Raw genomic sequence first — 14,416 nt, 5'->3', positions numbered from 1 at the left:
TTCGTTCTAGCAGTGTCCTTTTCACTACCATTTTAAACTTGGATTTAGATATACTGTTTACACTTTCGTCAGAATCTAGTTCTTAAATACTAACTATAAATAACTAACTACTCAATTATTCATTGTTTCTAAGAGCTTCATAGAGGCATGCTCTGCTGTATTCCTTTCAGCCATGAAAAACAAACATTGTGCTTTAGGCCGATTGAATATCTTGTTATTTTGCTTCACATAGGCAGCCAAACATTCACCACTCCTCTGTAAGCTCATATGTGTATGACATATTAGAACAATGTCATTTGTATGACAAGGTGCTGATAGAGTTGTAGTTTCAAGACAATCTGATGATTCTTTAGTTTGCTGAGAGCTAAATCCAATGCTACTACATACTAAATCTGTGGTCCAGGGTCCACTCAGGCTAGCCAAACTTTGGGCAGCCCTTGTGTAGCTCAATGTATCAGAGAGGCTGCTTTTTTGTCTCGCCAGTTCAGCACAACATACATTTGCGGTACAGTGGTGCTCCTGTTCCATGGTTGCCAAGATGCAGTGGTTAGTGAGCCATAATGATAGTCAAGTTGCAAACCATTGAGGTCTTCCCTGGGAAATATGTGGTGCTAACAAAAACACATGACAAACAGAACAACATTAGCCTGACGAACAGTCAAACTGGGCAAACTGCAAGGATGATTAATGAAGGAGCCAGTATTAAATGCCAGGTTCGAAGTACAAGGTCTTTTTTCTGAACAAAAAAATCTAAAAAGAATCTTACCATAAATCATAAAAGGAAAGACAGTGGATTGAAGAATAGTTTTAAGACAACAGAAGGTGCAACAAAGCCTAAAAAGTTTGTGGTTTTTCTATGAAAGAAGAGGCAATGAGGCAGAAAGAAAAAAGAAGTGGGAAAAGGAGGGAGCACACATTTTAACAAATTAAAAATAAACAGAGATAAAAAAAGGTTGACTCAGAGAAAAAAGTTGTTATTGGTAAGGTAGGAAAATGCGATTGGGGCGGGGAGAAGAATAACGTGGAGGCAGAGGATTGACCTGTAGAAGGGGGTGGATAAAGGACCAGGAAGACAAATCAAAAGAAAGCTGGCATAAAACAGTCATGGACTGGAGGGCCTGTAAAAGGCAAAGGTGATGAGATATCTTAGTGATCCTGTCGAAAAGAGAGCTTTGCCCAAAGAATGTCATTATACATGGCAGTCATCGGGTTTATCTCATTAACCATGAGAATTACATGAGGTTAGAAAATATTTATCACTGATTGTCAGAATATTTGCCTGGACAGACCTCACGGATATCACTTAAATGCCATGATTTCACATAGGTACTTAAAAAGAGATCCACAATTTTAATAATAATACTTACTAACTTCTTTAGTTTGAATTTGGTTAGCTCCTTACAATTCCTATTTTATACTTCCGAAACAAATGCGGCGTATAAGAATTTTTTTTTACTTCTGGCGTGTGCATACGTGTACTTGGGCTCAGCAAGTTCTTATGCCAATCATGTCAATGTCCAAATTATAGCATATGCAAAATGATGGCGACTATTCTAACTTCATAGGCCAGTGTCAAAGGTAGACTAAATAACCCCCCCCCCCACCCTAGTATACAGGGTTAAATTTCACTAAACCTAATGTGACTAGTTCACCCTTTCTGCTGGGTTTGAGGGCGTCAGTGAAACAAATCTTTAATACTGATACAAATCAACACACGTTTTTCAACTATGAACCACAATGTGAGGTATTTCTTTTTAATAACACTAGAAGCTACATTCCCTGTATGTAGATTTCAAAATAGAATTATTAGTGTAAGACCTAAGAGATGATAATTATTCCTGAAGGCCCGTGGGTTTTGAATTCCAGAGAATAATGTCGTCTATGAATGTTACTGCTGTTTTTTGGAAAGAAACCATTTCAGACAAATGTCTGATATCTGAGTTAAACACAATGTGGTTCAAAACACATCCCCTGTTGTAGTCAGTTTTCAGTTTACGTTTTGGGGGTCCATCGAGAAGCACACAATGCAAGGTCACCAGAAAGGCAAGTAAGCGCTAGTCATTTTCCAGGGTTTAGCACATGCACAGTTCATTCGCAATCAAATTATGAACTTCGAACAATATAGCTGCAATAGAAGCTGACTGAGTGGTGCAAAAGGGGCACGGATTTGATAACTTGATAATACATGTGTAAAGGAGAATAGCAGTCTGCTTGTTAGCCTCATCGTTCACTGATGTTACTGCAAGACTTCTACAAAAAGGAAAAGTGTACTTGCAGTTTACTTAATCTGACTATCTAGAGGTGGTCAGATTAATACCAGAGCCTATTTGCCATTGAGGCAACTCTCAAAACGCAAAGACAACAATTATGCAGAATAATTTACCTTCTTTGTCTCTTTCGTCCAAGCCTTTCTCTTTTAATCTTGCTGATACAAATTCTTTTTTTTCCTAAAAAGATAAAGTACATTAGAGCTAGTGGACTAATTCTTTAAAGAAGATAAATGCATTATTTAAAGCAGAGCAATTATCAACACAATAACCCAAACACTGCAGTGCTAGACAGTGCTGTTGGAAATACTAACAAATAGCTTGCGAGTGATGGCTGTGCCCTGGAATAAATAATATGTCAAAAGTCAGCATGCAGAGATATCACACAGGAAACAAAGGGGCAAAAAATGTGAACGCATACTGCATGTACGCAGAGTTCACAGTTATGGATCCTAAAATTTCTCCCTTTGTACTAAAGATGAAACCATGAAACGGCTGGGTATGCGAGCGCTGTACAAATGTTTTTAAATTCAAATGTAGGGGGTCTGCGGTGAATCTACATGGTCATTGTGCTGTGGCAGATATGAGAGAAAAAAGCAGCCAGCCTTGAAATCTGACCTTCAAAGAAATATAATTGTGTGCCTCTCTGACAGACCTGCGTAATGGCAAGCAAACGGCATGCAACATAGACATATTTAATTTACTTCTGCCGTATACCCTGAGCAAGAGCGACGGGGTTACCAACTCCTGTAGGTTTCCATTAAAAGGGATGGGTTCTCAGAGAGTACTTACCAGGTCCATTTTCCGTCAGTTTCTTAGATGTGATCGACCTTAGAATCAATTACCAAACATGGACTCAGGCAGCCAGAGAGCAAGTTTAGGAGAATGGAAGAAAGACCAAAAGTACTTGACGAGATCAACTGGTGCATCCGTGTCAGAAGCAGGACCAGTCATTTGAAATACATGTGTCAGTCTTGGTCCCATCAGGTATTGCCATAATACAAACTGTACCGAAAAAGGGCATAGCCAAAGGATGCCAAGCAATTCACAAGATCATCTAACTGCGAAACACTGTTCAGGATTATGAATTAGCTCAACCACACACCAATTGCGCTTTTAGTTTTCAGTTTATAACTTTAAAGCTATGGAGTGTACGAAGGATGGAGAAGGCCAGTATGGACTCGCGCCCAACAGAAGGGATTACACTCCGGGCCCACGAGGTATGGGATGCACAGGAGCAATGGATACTATACAACCCTAATGAAAGAAATCATTAAGCAAAATTGTGATAGGAATAATGTCGGCTTACACAACTGAACTGGAGAATAACTACTACACCACATTTGACAACACAGATGGAGTCAATGATTGCCGAAATAATTTTAATGTATTAATTTAATTTGAGAAATTTACCAACTGGGGAATACTGATTTGTGAATGATTACATCAATTTAATGACCAGTATTTACTTCACAATACTGACAGCGGCAATCACATATATCCTTATTTTAGTACAGGGCTAATAAGCTGTTGGGCAATTAAAGTGCCTTACAAGGATAAGTAAACATTATACTAAGAAAATTCCTTACAAGTGACAGAAAAGAGTTGAGCAAAATATTGTTGCGGAAGAAGACACAAGAAAGCGAACAAGTGGAAGGTTATTTCAGAGGGCTTTGAGTTACAGAAGGCATAAACATCAGTTCAGAAGTATGGAAAAGGATATCTTGAAAATAACTAAATTAAAGTACATTAGGTTTTAGGAAAGAATCCTAAAAGGGCAATAACAGTTGCAATAATCGATAAGAGAAATGCAGTCTGCGTAATGTTTCCTTCTTCACGCCAGGAGAAGAACAAAGTAAAGTTGAGTTTAGCAACACTTTATTCTTGGGCATCTTTCAATATTTAGGAGTACATTTTCCTCAGCCCTAAAAATGTAAACCCCGAACCAAGGAAAGCATGCACAGGCCGTGATCATGAGAAGTAGATCACCAGAAGCAAACTAGAATGAAACAATGTTTCATGCAACCTTGCATTGGGTAAATTGTTCTATGGTCTATCTGATCACAGCCTTACTGGAGGAGGAGAATGGCTGGCTATTTGTGTTCTTTTTTTTGCATTTCAGATTATACACGCAGTTATCAGTTATGTTATTCGTGCAATGCAACGTTCACATGAACGGTAACTTTGCGTTGATGTGCCTGAAGTAAATGTAAAGTAATGGGAAGTATTCCAGAGGGAAGAGGCATATTTCCAAAGCTTATCTGAATCTTGGATTAACTTCTATACGTTGTATTTCCTCCAGGAGAGAAACCCCAGATTGATCGCATGCTGCAAGAAACAGTGACCAGCTTAGTCAAAGAGTACAGAGGTGCAGCCAGTGACGTTGAAACATGAAGCAAAAGGTATGTGACTTGATTAATAGTGTGAAAATTCTTGTTCCAGAACAGAGATCCATTTTCAGAAAAGGCACGATCCATAACACAGCATGCCTGCTAATTAATTCTTTGCCCCACCAGCAACCAATGCACTGAGTGCAAGTGCAATGTCAGAGAAATATGATTAAAGTGACATGGTCTGAAAAACAGCTGTGCCACCACATTTTATACCTTCTAACGTCTCAAGGTTTTAGATACTAAGAGAGCATAACAGATGTTTGCCTTAGTCTAATGCAATTATATGATTGCAGTGACCTTGTCACCTGATGTGGTAAGAACAGAAAGAGCAATCTTAAAGCTCCTAAAAAGAAAAATAACTCTTAACAAGTGGATCCCGGCCAAAACCAGAAGAACGGTGACCTAAGCCCTCGTCAGCAGCAGGCTGGACTACGGCAATGTACTCTACGCAGGAATCCCGGCGAAACACCTGCGACCACTACAACGCATCCAAAACGCCTCCGCCCGACTGATCCTCAACATCCCCCGCCGCAGCCACATCACCTCCCACCTAAGAGACCTGCACTGGCTCCCCATCAACAAGAGGATCACCTTCAAACTCCTCATCCACGCACACAAAGCACTCCACAACACCGGATCAGCCTCCCTGAACAAGACTCAACTTCTACACCCCCGCCCGCCAGGTCCGCTCCGCCAGCCTCGCCGCCGTCCCACGCATCCAACGAACAACCTCCGGCGGCAGATCCTTCTCCTTCCTCGCCGCTAAAACCTGGAACACCCTCCCCACCCATCTGCGGCAGACCCAAGACCTGCTCACCTTCAGAAAGCTCTTCAAGACCCGGCTCTTCGAGCAGTAGCAGCACCTCCTCCCCTCAGCGCCTTGAGACCCTCACGGCTAAGTAGTGCGCTTTACAAGTTTATTGATTGATTGATTGATTAATCTTCCCCCCAATTTTCTGTGGAAGGGAACTTGTAATCAACAGTAACTCCTAATTTGCAGATCCGTGAAAATAATTGGGTGAATACTCCTTGACTAAAAGCAGAGAACTAGATTTCATTACATTGATTGACTGGCAGTAGGTCTACTTTTGATGGAGTTAATTTAAGCAGGTTTCTGTTCAACTACCAATATACTTCTGTTATGTGTGAGCTAAACCCTGGCACAATCCCACCAAGAATGCCATCTAAATGGAGACCTGTGGCCCCATCAGGATACATGTAGAATTATGTTTAAGGTCAAACATTGAGCCGAGTTTCCTCAACCAATTCCTGGTGAGTGAAACTGCTAATCATGGGCTCTTCAAAGAAAACAAAAACACTAAATTTACTGCAAGAAAAATACTTTTGCCAACATTGCAGGACAACAAATGAATACCTCTTTTTGTAGAAACATTCTGCAGACTGTTCGATTTTACACTAGAAGTAAGCAATGTATCTTTGCATACCACCAGTGTCTGTTCAGGGCTGATCTACTCCTGCTCACTCCAGTAGGCCAACAGCAGCAGCGGAACACAGTAGTAGTACGATACGTGGGATGGCAGGCTACCTTAAGGCCGGAATGTGTGCTGGGCATGTCAGATGTCCCTGCCCCGGTTGAACTGTTCACTAATACTCACGTTCTGACACTTGTTTAATGGAAATCCAAGCGTGCACTATGCCACCTGGAGCTGTTTGGAGATGTGTGTGCCTACTGCTTACACCCCCCACATACCTCTCAGCAGTGGTGGAGTTTCAGGGATGTCAGGGCTGCGTGTACAGAGCAATGCCTGTAAACCACTGACTGAACTGCTGCTTCCAGGGACGCTTCTGGCCTACTGGACCCAGTTCAGACTGATGGTGGTGTGGCATGGGGCTCAGCTACTCAATGTGGGATCATTGAAGCGCATCAAAAACACAGAGCAACCCCATGCATAATAGTCCGACTGTGGATATTTCTACATTTATCAGCACTGAGTGAAACTTGCTGGTAGACATCCCAGCGTGGTCTGCGGCTACCCGTTACTCATTAGCTTTAATATTTTAAATAACCTATATTGACCTCCCTGCTCACCTCCATGTGCTAAACTTTGGAGAAGTAGATCTACTTAATCCAGTAATCTATTTTTGGATACACCACAATGGATGCAGTACTCTGTAGTTAGGGCATTAGCTGGAGGTCCTAACACTTTTCCTCTCTCAGGACACTGCACTCACTTCCAATGGCTACTAGAATTGAATTTCCAACTGTAGTTACTATACAAAGGGTATTATTGTATGAGACACTAACACATATGCAATGTCATGTTTCACACCGCAGGCACTCATGAACAATCTAGTGTGCTCCAAAAACATAAAGAGACTATACTATAGTTTAAAAGGTTGACACCAACGAGAAATTGCTTTTGACTAAACGTAGTTAAGACACCTATTAGAATTATATTTGCTGCACCCTACTAAAGTGGTTGACTCCTGACAGAGTGCCCGAATGCTACTAAGATTTTAGAAGTCTATAAAAAAACAATTCACCAGTCTGCATCATCATGCCTCTCCTTTTCGCAATGAAGAGTCTACAGCACTTAGACACCAACGGCTATTTTAACACTAATGTAAAAAGATAGATGTGATTTATAGACCTCCGGTATTAGAACTGTCTGGGCCTTTCATTGGTTGAAAGGAGGCCCCAGGATTTAGCCAGTGGACTGGGTTAATGATATCGGGAGCAGCATATCAGCAGTCAAAATACTTCATCACTGTACCTGTACTAATGTTAGTTACAATCACCGCAGAATATAAAGACTGCTGGCCCAGATAATATGAGGCAACAGATTGTGGCAAGATGTATCTCAAAAGCCATGAAGAGCATGAGTTGCAAAGCAAAGATGTGCAGTTTATGCGTAGGTTAAGTGCAAGGACAGGACTGGTAAAACATGGGGCAGGCACAAGGCTGACAGCAAGTAACCACACAGCTAGTGCAAGGCAAATGTACAGCAAGTGCATGGCATGTGCAGATCAGATGCAGGTTGATTGTAGACCAGCTACAGAGTAGGTGCATGGTGAATAGGTGGAGGAAGTGGGGCAAACACCGAGTGGTGGCATAGCAGATTTATTTAAGTGCATTGACCATGCAAGGTGAGTGCCAGTTCAGGTGCATGTCAGATGGTGTGTAGCTGTAGGATGGCTGCAGGCCAGCAACATGAGTGTACAGGTAAGATGCATGATTGATGTGGTATAACGGAGCCACAGGATAGCTGCAGGCATAGCACAGAGTTAAGTAGGTCACAGCCAGGGTAGGCTTGGTAGCAAAGTAGATACAGCAGAAGGCTGGGTAGGTGCATGAATTGGTCAGGCTGAGTGCATAGGTGAACATCAGATGGAGCAGGGTAGGTAGCACAGTGGCAGAACAGTTACAAGAGGGATGTTGTCATTGGGTCAGAGAGACTACAGTGTGCACACAGGCACTATCACACACATGTTGCACATTCACTGCGCTTTCTCTCTTGTTTCAATGTGGGAGAAAGACACAGAGACTGTTAAAAAAAACACACAAACAAAAAAAACAATCAGATGGAAAATATTCGACCAATGGATCAAAACCACCAATGATAAGCTATAAAAGGGCTCCAAATTGCCTACTGATCAACAATACCATAATCAGTATAAAAGAAGGCACTTGAATGTAGTCAGCAGGTTACGGGTCCCAAATTAAAGAAAGAGGCGGCTAAACCTGGGACTCAGTAATACAAAGAGAAATGCAGTAGATACGATAGGCAACCACTGCTTTTCCCTCTTATGAAATGACATAAGGGTTAAATGGCTTCCTTACAGAAAAAGAGCATCTGACCTCACATTATAGAGCTTGCAAGAGAAGTGATAGTTGAAGGTCTTTTCTTGCTTGATTTTTAAGGGACATTGCCCCACAAAGAATATGTGGTTTCAATTGAAGCTTTCTATGTACCTAGCCTTCTTAATGAAGTTGCCATCTACCACACCAAATTGTTTGTCAAGGCAGTTTCCTGGTAATTATTCATAAAACCAACCAAGATAAACCAGGTAAATAAGAAATCACAAGTTCCTCTTTCTATAGTTATTCTTCATGCTCATAAATGAGCACTGCAAGGCACATAATGATCTTTCAACGAACAGGGTTGCCTCCACTGTAGTACTCGCGGTAATCTGACAAAATATCCCAATAGCAAAAAAAGTGATATTTAGTTTGCCATGCAATCTTGCTAGGGTTGAGCAAAAGATAGAGGATCATTACTGACAGGGGCATACAATACATTTTTCAATGTGTTGTTTTCAAGAATTCTGTTTGAAATATTTTCAACATGTGGAATTATACGCAAGAATGTGTAAGGATTCAGGGGCTACTAATTTGGGTTTCTGACAAGATACATAGTCAAATGCAAGTTGGGCTCAGGTAGTCGAGATATAATGTTGTTTAAAATCATTCTCTCATGTGCATAATATTTATCTATACAACACCCCGAGAACTCCACTCCGGAACCAAGAGCTTTAGAGAAACTGCACAAAATTCTCCTGGTCGGAGCAGTGTCAAATAAGGAGTTCTCACAGCTTGTATGAATAGCTGTTAGGGACTTGAATCCAAACATATCCAGGACTCGAAAACTGGTTTTGCCCCTTCCAGAAATGAAAGTAAAATTAAATGCTGGACAACTTGTTTGACCTCTTTACTCAACCAAAGGATAGGACTTTCCAAATAATGGGGTCTCTTTGAACGACTGGAGATCCGGCAGCTAAGGTGGCTTTTAGAGCCAGCGGTTAGTGACACTGGTCTGACCTCTGTGTATTTTTCATGTCCAGATATGGAATCCTGTTAGGCTGGAAATACAATGTTCAGCGTTGTAATGTATGTATAATTTTATGAACAGTTTGTTTAACTAGGAAATACTTGCCTGACATGGTCTAGTACATTTTGCTGACTTGCCTCTAAAGGGATGGTATGACCTGGGAGCAGTCAGTCACATTTCTGCAAGGTGGCTCCAGTTTAAAAGCATACCCAAAACCAGCCTCTTCAAATGTAGTGGGAAAAGAGGAAAATCCTTAAATAGCAGCACGTGGAAGGTGAAAAACAGAGCCCTATGTGGCTGATGTTTTCACACATGACATGGGCAACTCAGCAAAACTTGGGGCAACTTAGACCACATGGCAGACTCAGCTCTGCAAGATAAGCACAGTTGGAGCAGAGTCAATTAAATGTCAGGATTACCCACGGACGCCTGCCATAGATGAGAGATAGTCCGCTGAACCCAGGATCACCACAACATTGCCCATATGGTGGGTTAAACGTTAGTCACAACAGATTTGCTTTTGAAATGCTGGTAGGGCTCATTCAGATGGAGTTAGGTGTCAGGCCAATGACAGAAATATTAGTACCACAGTGAACGATCAGTCACATGCCAATATCATATAAATCAAAAAGTAAACTTTTTTTTAAAAAATGGCCCACCCTCGTTATGAAATAACTACAGTGGCTCCCCCATGAAGCCTGAATTAAGTTTAAACTAGGCTGCATAACCTTCAAAGCTATCTACTTCTGTCGACCAGACTATTAGCAATCCATCTTAACAATCACAGGAGGAAGAAACCACCTGGGAAGCAACATTTTGATTACTAACGTGCTCAGCTTGCCTGCACTCAGGATAATTGGGAAAGAAGGATGTCTCGAGATCGCGACCCAGGAACTGCTGAGCCGGACCTCACCGGAACCAGCAGTGCTAGGGGTCAGCAGTCGAGTTAGCAAATGCCAATTACGGGCAGACATCAAAACTGGGCACGCATGGGTGCGCCGCTGGCGCACCAAAGGCAAGCCCACCTGCACCCAGGACCCCTGCATCTCCCAAATCAGACCAAGGTGGTCGCCGTTGCTACTCCAGGGAAAGGCTCATTGAACTATCTGACCATATGCCACGTGACAAAATGTCTTGTACCAAGGCCTCCCCAGGGAGCATGGAGGGCCCTTTCACATGCCTCAACTGCAAATGGTGGAGCCAGGTACTGCCAGATTGGTCACATGGAATAATCGACAACCAGTCCAGTCTCCTATTGAACTGTATTTATTTTAATGCAAGGGCAGTGCCCACACATTCCCTCGAGATATGGGACTTACTAGGTGAGATAAAGCCTGATCTTGCCTTTATTGCAGAGACTTGGCTCGACGATAATACCTCTCCCTACGTAGCCATTGTCCTACCAACAGGCTATAAACGATTAAAATGGGATAGACCGAGACGGAGGAGAGGAGAAAAAGCTATTCTTTTTACAGACTGCTTAATCTGCCTCCCTAAATGTGGCGTAGATAGGGGAACACGAGATCTTGGCTTTTCAAGCATCCAGTGATGACCATAAAACACTTGGGGAGCAGTTCTTGATAATCCCCCTGGATACAAACCTGACTTCAGAGCGCAACTGCTCTCTCAACTATTCCCCCATGTCTAAACACAAACACTTTGTAGTAATAGGGGACTTGAATATCCATTTTGAAAATACCAATAACCCCATAGCCAAGCACTTTGAAGAGGAAATGCAGATTCTGCAGCTAAAACAGTGGATTACAGGACCCACACACACTGCCGGACACACTCTAGACCTTTTGTTTTTGTAACATAGAATATACTAATATCTCAGAGGTTAGACCCCTTACCTGGACAGACCACTCCCTAATTTCCTTTACCCTTAGCCTTCCGGCCAAGCTAACCAGCCCACTTACTTCATCAGCGGTGGCAAAGAGAGCCTGAAGGCTTGTCACCCAACACATTCCAGCACCACTTTTCCCTAAAGAATCTAAAGCCCCAAGGCCACTCCCTGTGCAAATGGGAGTGAAAAGCCTCTAAACTGAAATATACAACACACTGTCCCTATGTGCCCCCAGATTAGGAAATAAACCTACCAGAAGAACACCATCTGAAAAATGGTACTCGCCCGAACTCAGGACACTAAAAAGAAAGTGCAAAGTACTTGAACATAAGTGTAGACTGTCCAAGTGGGATGAGGATAGACGGTCATACAAAGCTGAATTGAGAACTTATAACAATGCCATTAAAAGCACTAAGAAGAACTACTTCGCAAAGCGAATAAATGATGACAGCAACTCACCCAAAGAGCTCTACAAAATAGTAAAAGAGCTATTTAAACCATCAAGCATGTCCAAAATCTTGCCCACCTCAGAAGAATGTTGTGAGAAAATCAGCAAATTCTTCGCAGATAAAATCTCTGAGATTTACTCTTCATCCGCTTCAAGTGATATCGACTGGGAAACACAGAACACCCACCAGAGGCTCATTCCCATCTCAGCAATGTTGTTCCCTTCACAGAAGAACAGGTCACCAAAGCAACGGCTGAAGTTGAATCAGGGTCCCCGTTTAATCCATGCCCGCACTATTTTTTTTGTCTCTGATCATACCGACCCTATGCCCTCACGTAACTCGCACACTCAACAATTCCCTGAACACTGCAGTATTCCCAGAGATATGGAAAAAAGCTTCTGTAGTTCCAGTACTAAAACAAGCATTGGCATAGCCAATAGGTCTCGCCTTTGGGGCCTAATAATTATTTAGCCATGCAGCACATTATCCTGGGTACTGTACTGCCAGGGATTGAAGAGCTATACAATTACTGCACAGTGGGTCATGCTGTGGGATTGATGATACATGCTTGTCTCAGGAATTTATAATGTACAAATTCTAAGATTTTTTTAATGCGCAGACAGAAATGCAAGTGTCTAGATGTAAGTCAACAGCACTAGAACATTTTGTGTGCGACTGTATCAATAGAGAATTGAAAAGCCTATGAAAAGATACATTTCCTGGTCTGCCTTAGCTTGCCCTACAATAATGTACGCTACACAAGCCAAAAAAGCATGTTAAATGTGAATAGATATCGAATAAATAAAGCTGATTTTTGTGCAAGAAACAAAATAAACGCAGACACTGGCAAAAAATAACATTTAATTTTCCAAAAATTAGCAAAGTATGCTATACATTTGTGCACACGTGGAAAATATGTTGCAGAATAGCATTAAGATACTGAGAAAGCCATTATGTGCACAGGAGTGCATACTAAAAACTTGATCCCCAGTCTTCTGCTACTCGGGTGATTTTTAAAAGACTTTGGGACAGATTTATGTGCTGGGGTTGAGCTTAGGTCTCTGTGCCAGCGTATTTGATTTGTAGAGTGTCAGGGGTTTGAAGGAAAGCGCCATCAATCCCCCCTCAGGAGAACAGCGCCTGGAGCCCCTGAGACAATGTTCATAATAAGGGGGTTGATAACATGTTGCGATGGTATCTCCCGTTTGACAGAAGCCTTTGAAATCCATTAAACTTTTGTAAAAGGGGGTGGGAGGGGGGATTAGTTTCAGCCTGGTTGCCGCTTTGCAGTCGGACATCTGCCAGCAGAGAAGCCAAGGGGTAGCATTGGTGATTATTTGTTACCTCATGTTCACCAGCCCAGCAGCAACGGCGACACCGTTTGTTTGGGTGCATTTCCTCATTACATTCTACCGGTGAACAGTTTGCAGCAGACGGCGTTAAGTGCAACGTGGAGTACATATAATTGTCGATCCCTCAATATGATGGAGATTGGGCACCATCCTTGTCAATGGCCCAAAAATGCAGCAGCTACTCTAACTTGCAAAAAGGCACTTAAGCATCTAATTTGATGCTGCATGATTCATTCACCTTATCCAGATCTCCAGACAGCAAGTGCTGAATAAATGTTATATTTTTTTCTTGCTAATTCAAGAAAGTGATTTTGTTCAAGAAGCGATTGTTTTACCAACATGTCGCAACTTTGGACAACTACGGAATACCAATTGTTTTTTATAGGGGTCAAAAAATGCAGACAATTATAAAGCATGTCAGGGTTAAACAGGCACGATTAGAAGAGCAAAGTAAAGCACTTTCCAAAAGAAAAAAAAGAAAAAAATAGCAACACATACTTTTGTTTGTCTGCATTGAAACAAATAAACGAAAACATTTAACATTTTGGCAAGGCGAACAGAAATGCTCCCTTCAAACTCCAACTTCTGGGAAAGTGAAAGTCTGAGAACCAGGGCCTGTACGAGGGGGGAGACAAGAGCAAACACGCTAATTAAAACAGATGGCCCCTGAGCGCCGCTGCTGGCTCCCGAAAGCAAAACGCTCTGGGAGTAAACATTTCACAAGAAGCTGAGACCTCGACACACCTTTGGCCAATTGCGTACTAAAGCCAGACACAAAGACCAATCGCGTGTGAGCACCACATGCACGAGCTTCTACACATGCTGAAGTGATTCCAAGAGGTCGATTTCCTATGCAGCGCATGCGCGTTGCCATCGGCTTGACCTAAAAAGCAGGCACGGACGTTCATAATACGGCAAACTACCGACCTATCTCTCAGCTCCCATATCTATTCAAAGTGATGGAGAAGCTGGTCAACAAACAACTGTCTAATTATCTTGAAACCAACGAGCTCCTGGACCCATCCCAAACTGGCTTAAGAGCCACCAACAGCATGGAGGTCACTCTATTAGCAGTTTTAGATAATATCAAATCCTTAATTGATCAGGGCAAGGCCGCTACCCTGATCCTATTGGCCCTATCAGCGGCATTTGACACAGTCTCGCATGGCCTATTACTGAGCACCCTACATGAAAAGGGCATACACTCTAAAGCCCTTCAGTGGTTCTGTTCCTTCCTATGCAACAGAACACAAACAGTACAAATGGGACCTTTCACCTCCACCCCAAAAACCATCAACTATGGCTTCCCGCAGGGAGCC

The 14,416-nt window shown here is 42.3% G+C and overlaps 2 protein-coding genes across 2 annotated transcripts in view; one reads left to right on the top strand and one right to left on the bottom strand.

Annotated features, from left to right (window-relative positions):
* The window catches only part of BAG5 (BAG cochaperone 5), a 250,321-nt gene that overhangs the window by 99,476 nt on the left and 136,429 nt on the right, over positions 1-14,416 (top strand). Inside the window, exon 2 of the mRNA XM_078660252.1 lies at positions 4,570-4,669. The gene's annotated coding sequence lies outside the window, so the exon portion shown is untranslated. The remainder of the gene's footprint in view (positions 1-4,569; positions 4,670-14,416) is intronic.
* COA8 (cytochrome c oxidase assembly factor 8) overlaps positions 1-14,416 on the bottom strand; it is a 61,097-nt gene that overhangs the window by 20,008 nt on the left and 26,673 nt on the right. Inside the window, exon 3 of the mRNA XM_078660253.1 lies at positions 2,384-2,447. Within this exon, the coding sequence (XP_078516379.1) occupies positions 2,384-2,447 (64 nt within the window). The remainder of the gene's footprint in view (positions 1-2,383; positions 2,448-14,416) is intronic.

The sequence above is a fragment of the Lissotriton helveticus genome, chromosome 9 (genome assembly GCF_964261635.1).
Source record: "Lissotriton helveticus chromosome 9, aLisHel1.1, whole genome shotgun sequence".
NCBI lineage: Eukaryota > Metazoa > Chordata > Amphibia > Caudata > Salamandridae > Lissotriton > Lissotriton helveticus.
Note: the sequence above shows the minus strand (reverse complement) of the source record. Positions and strands in the feature narration are given on the sequence as shown.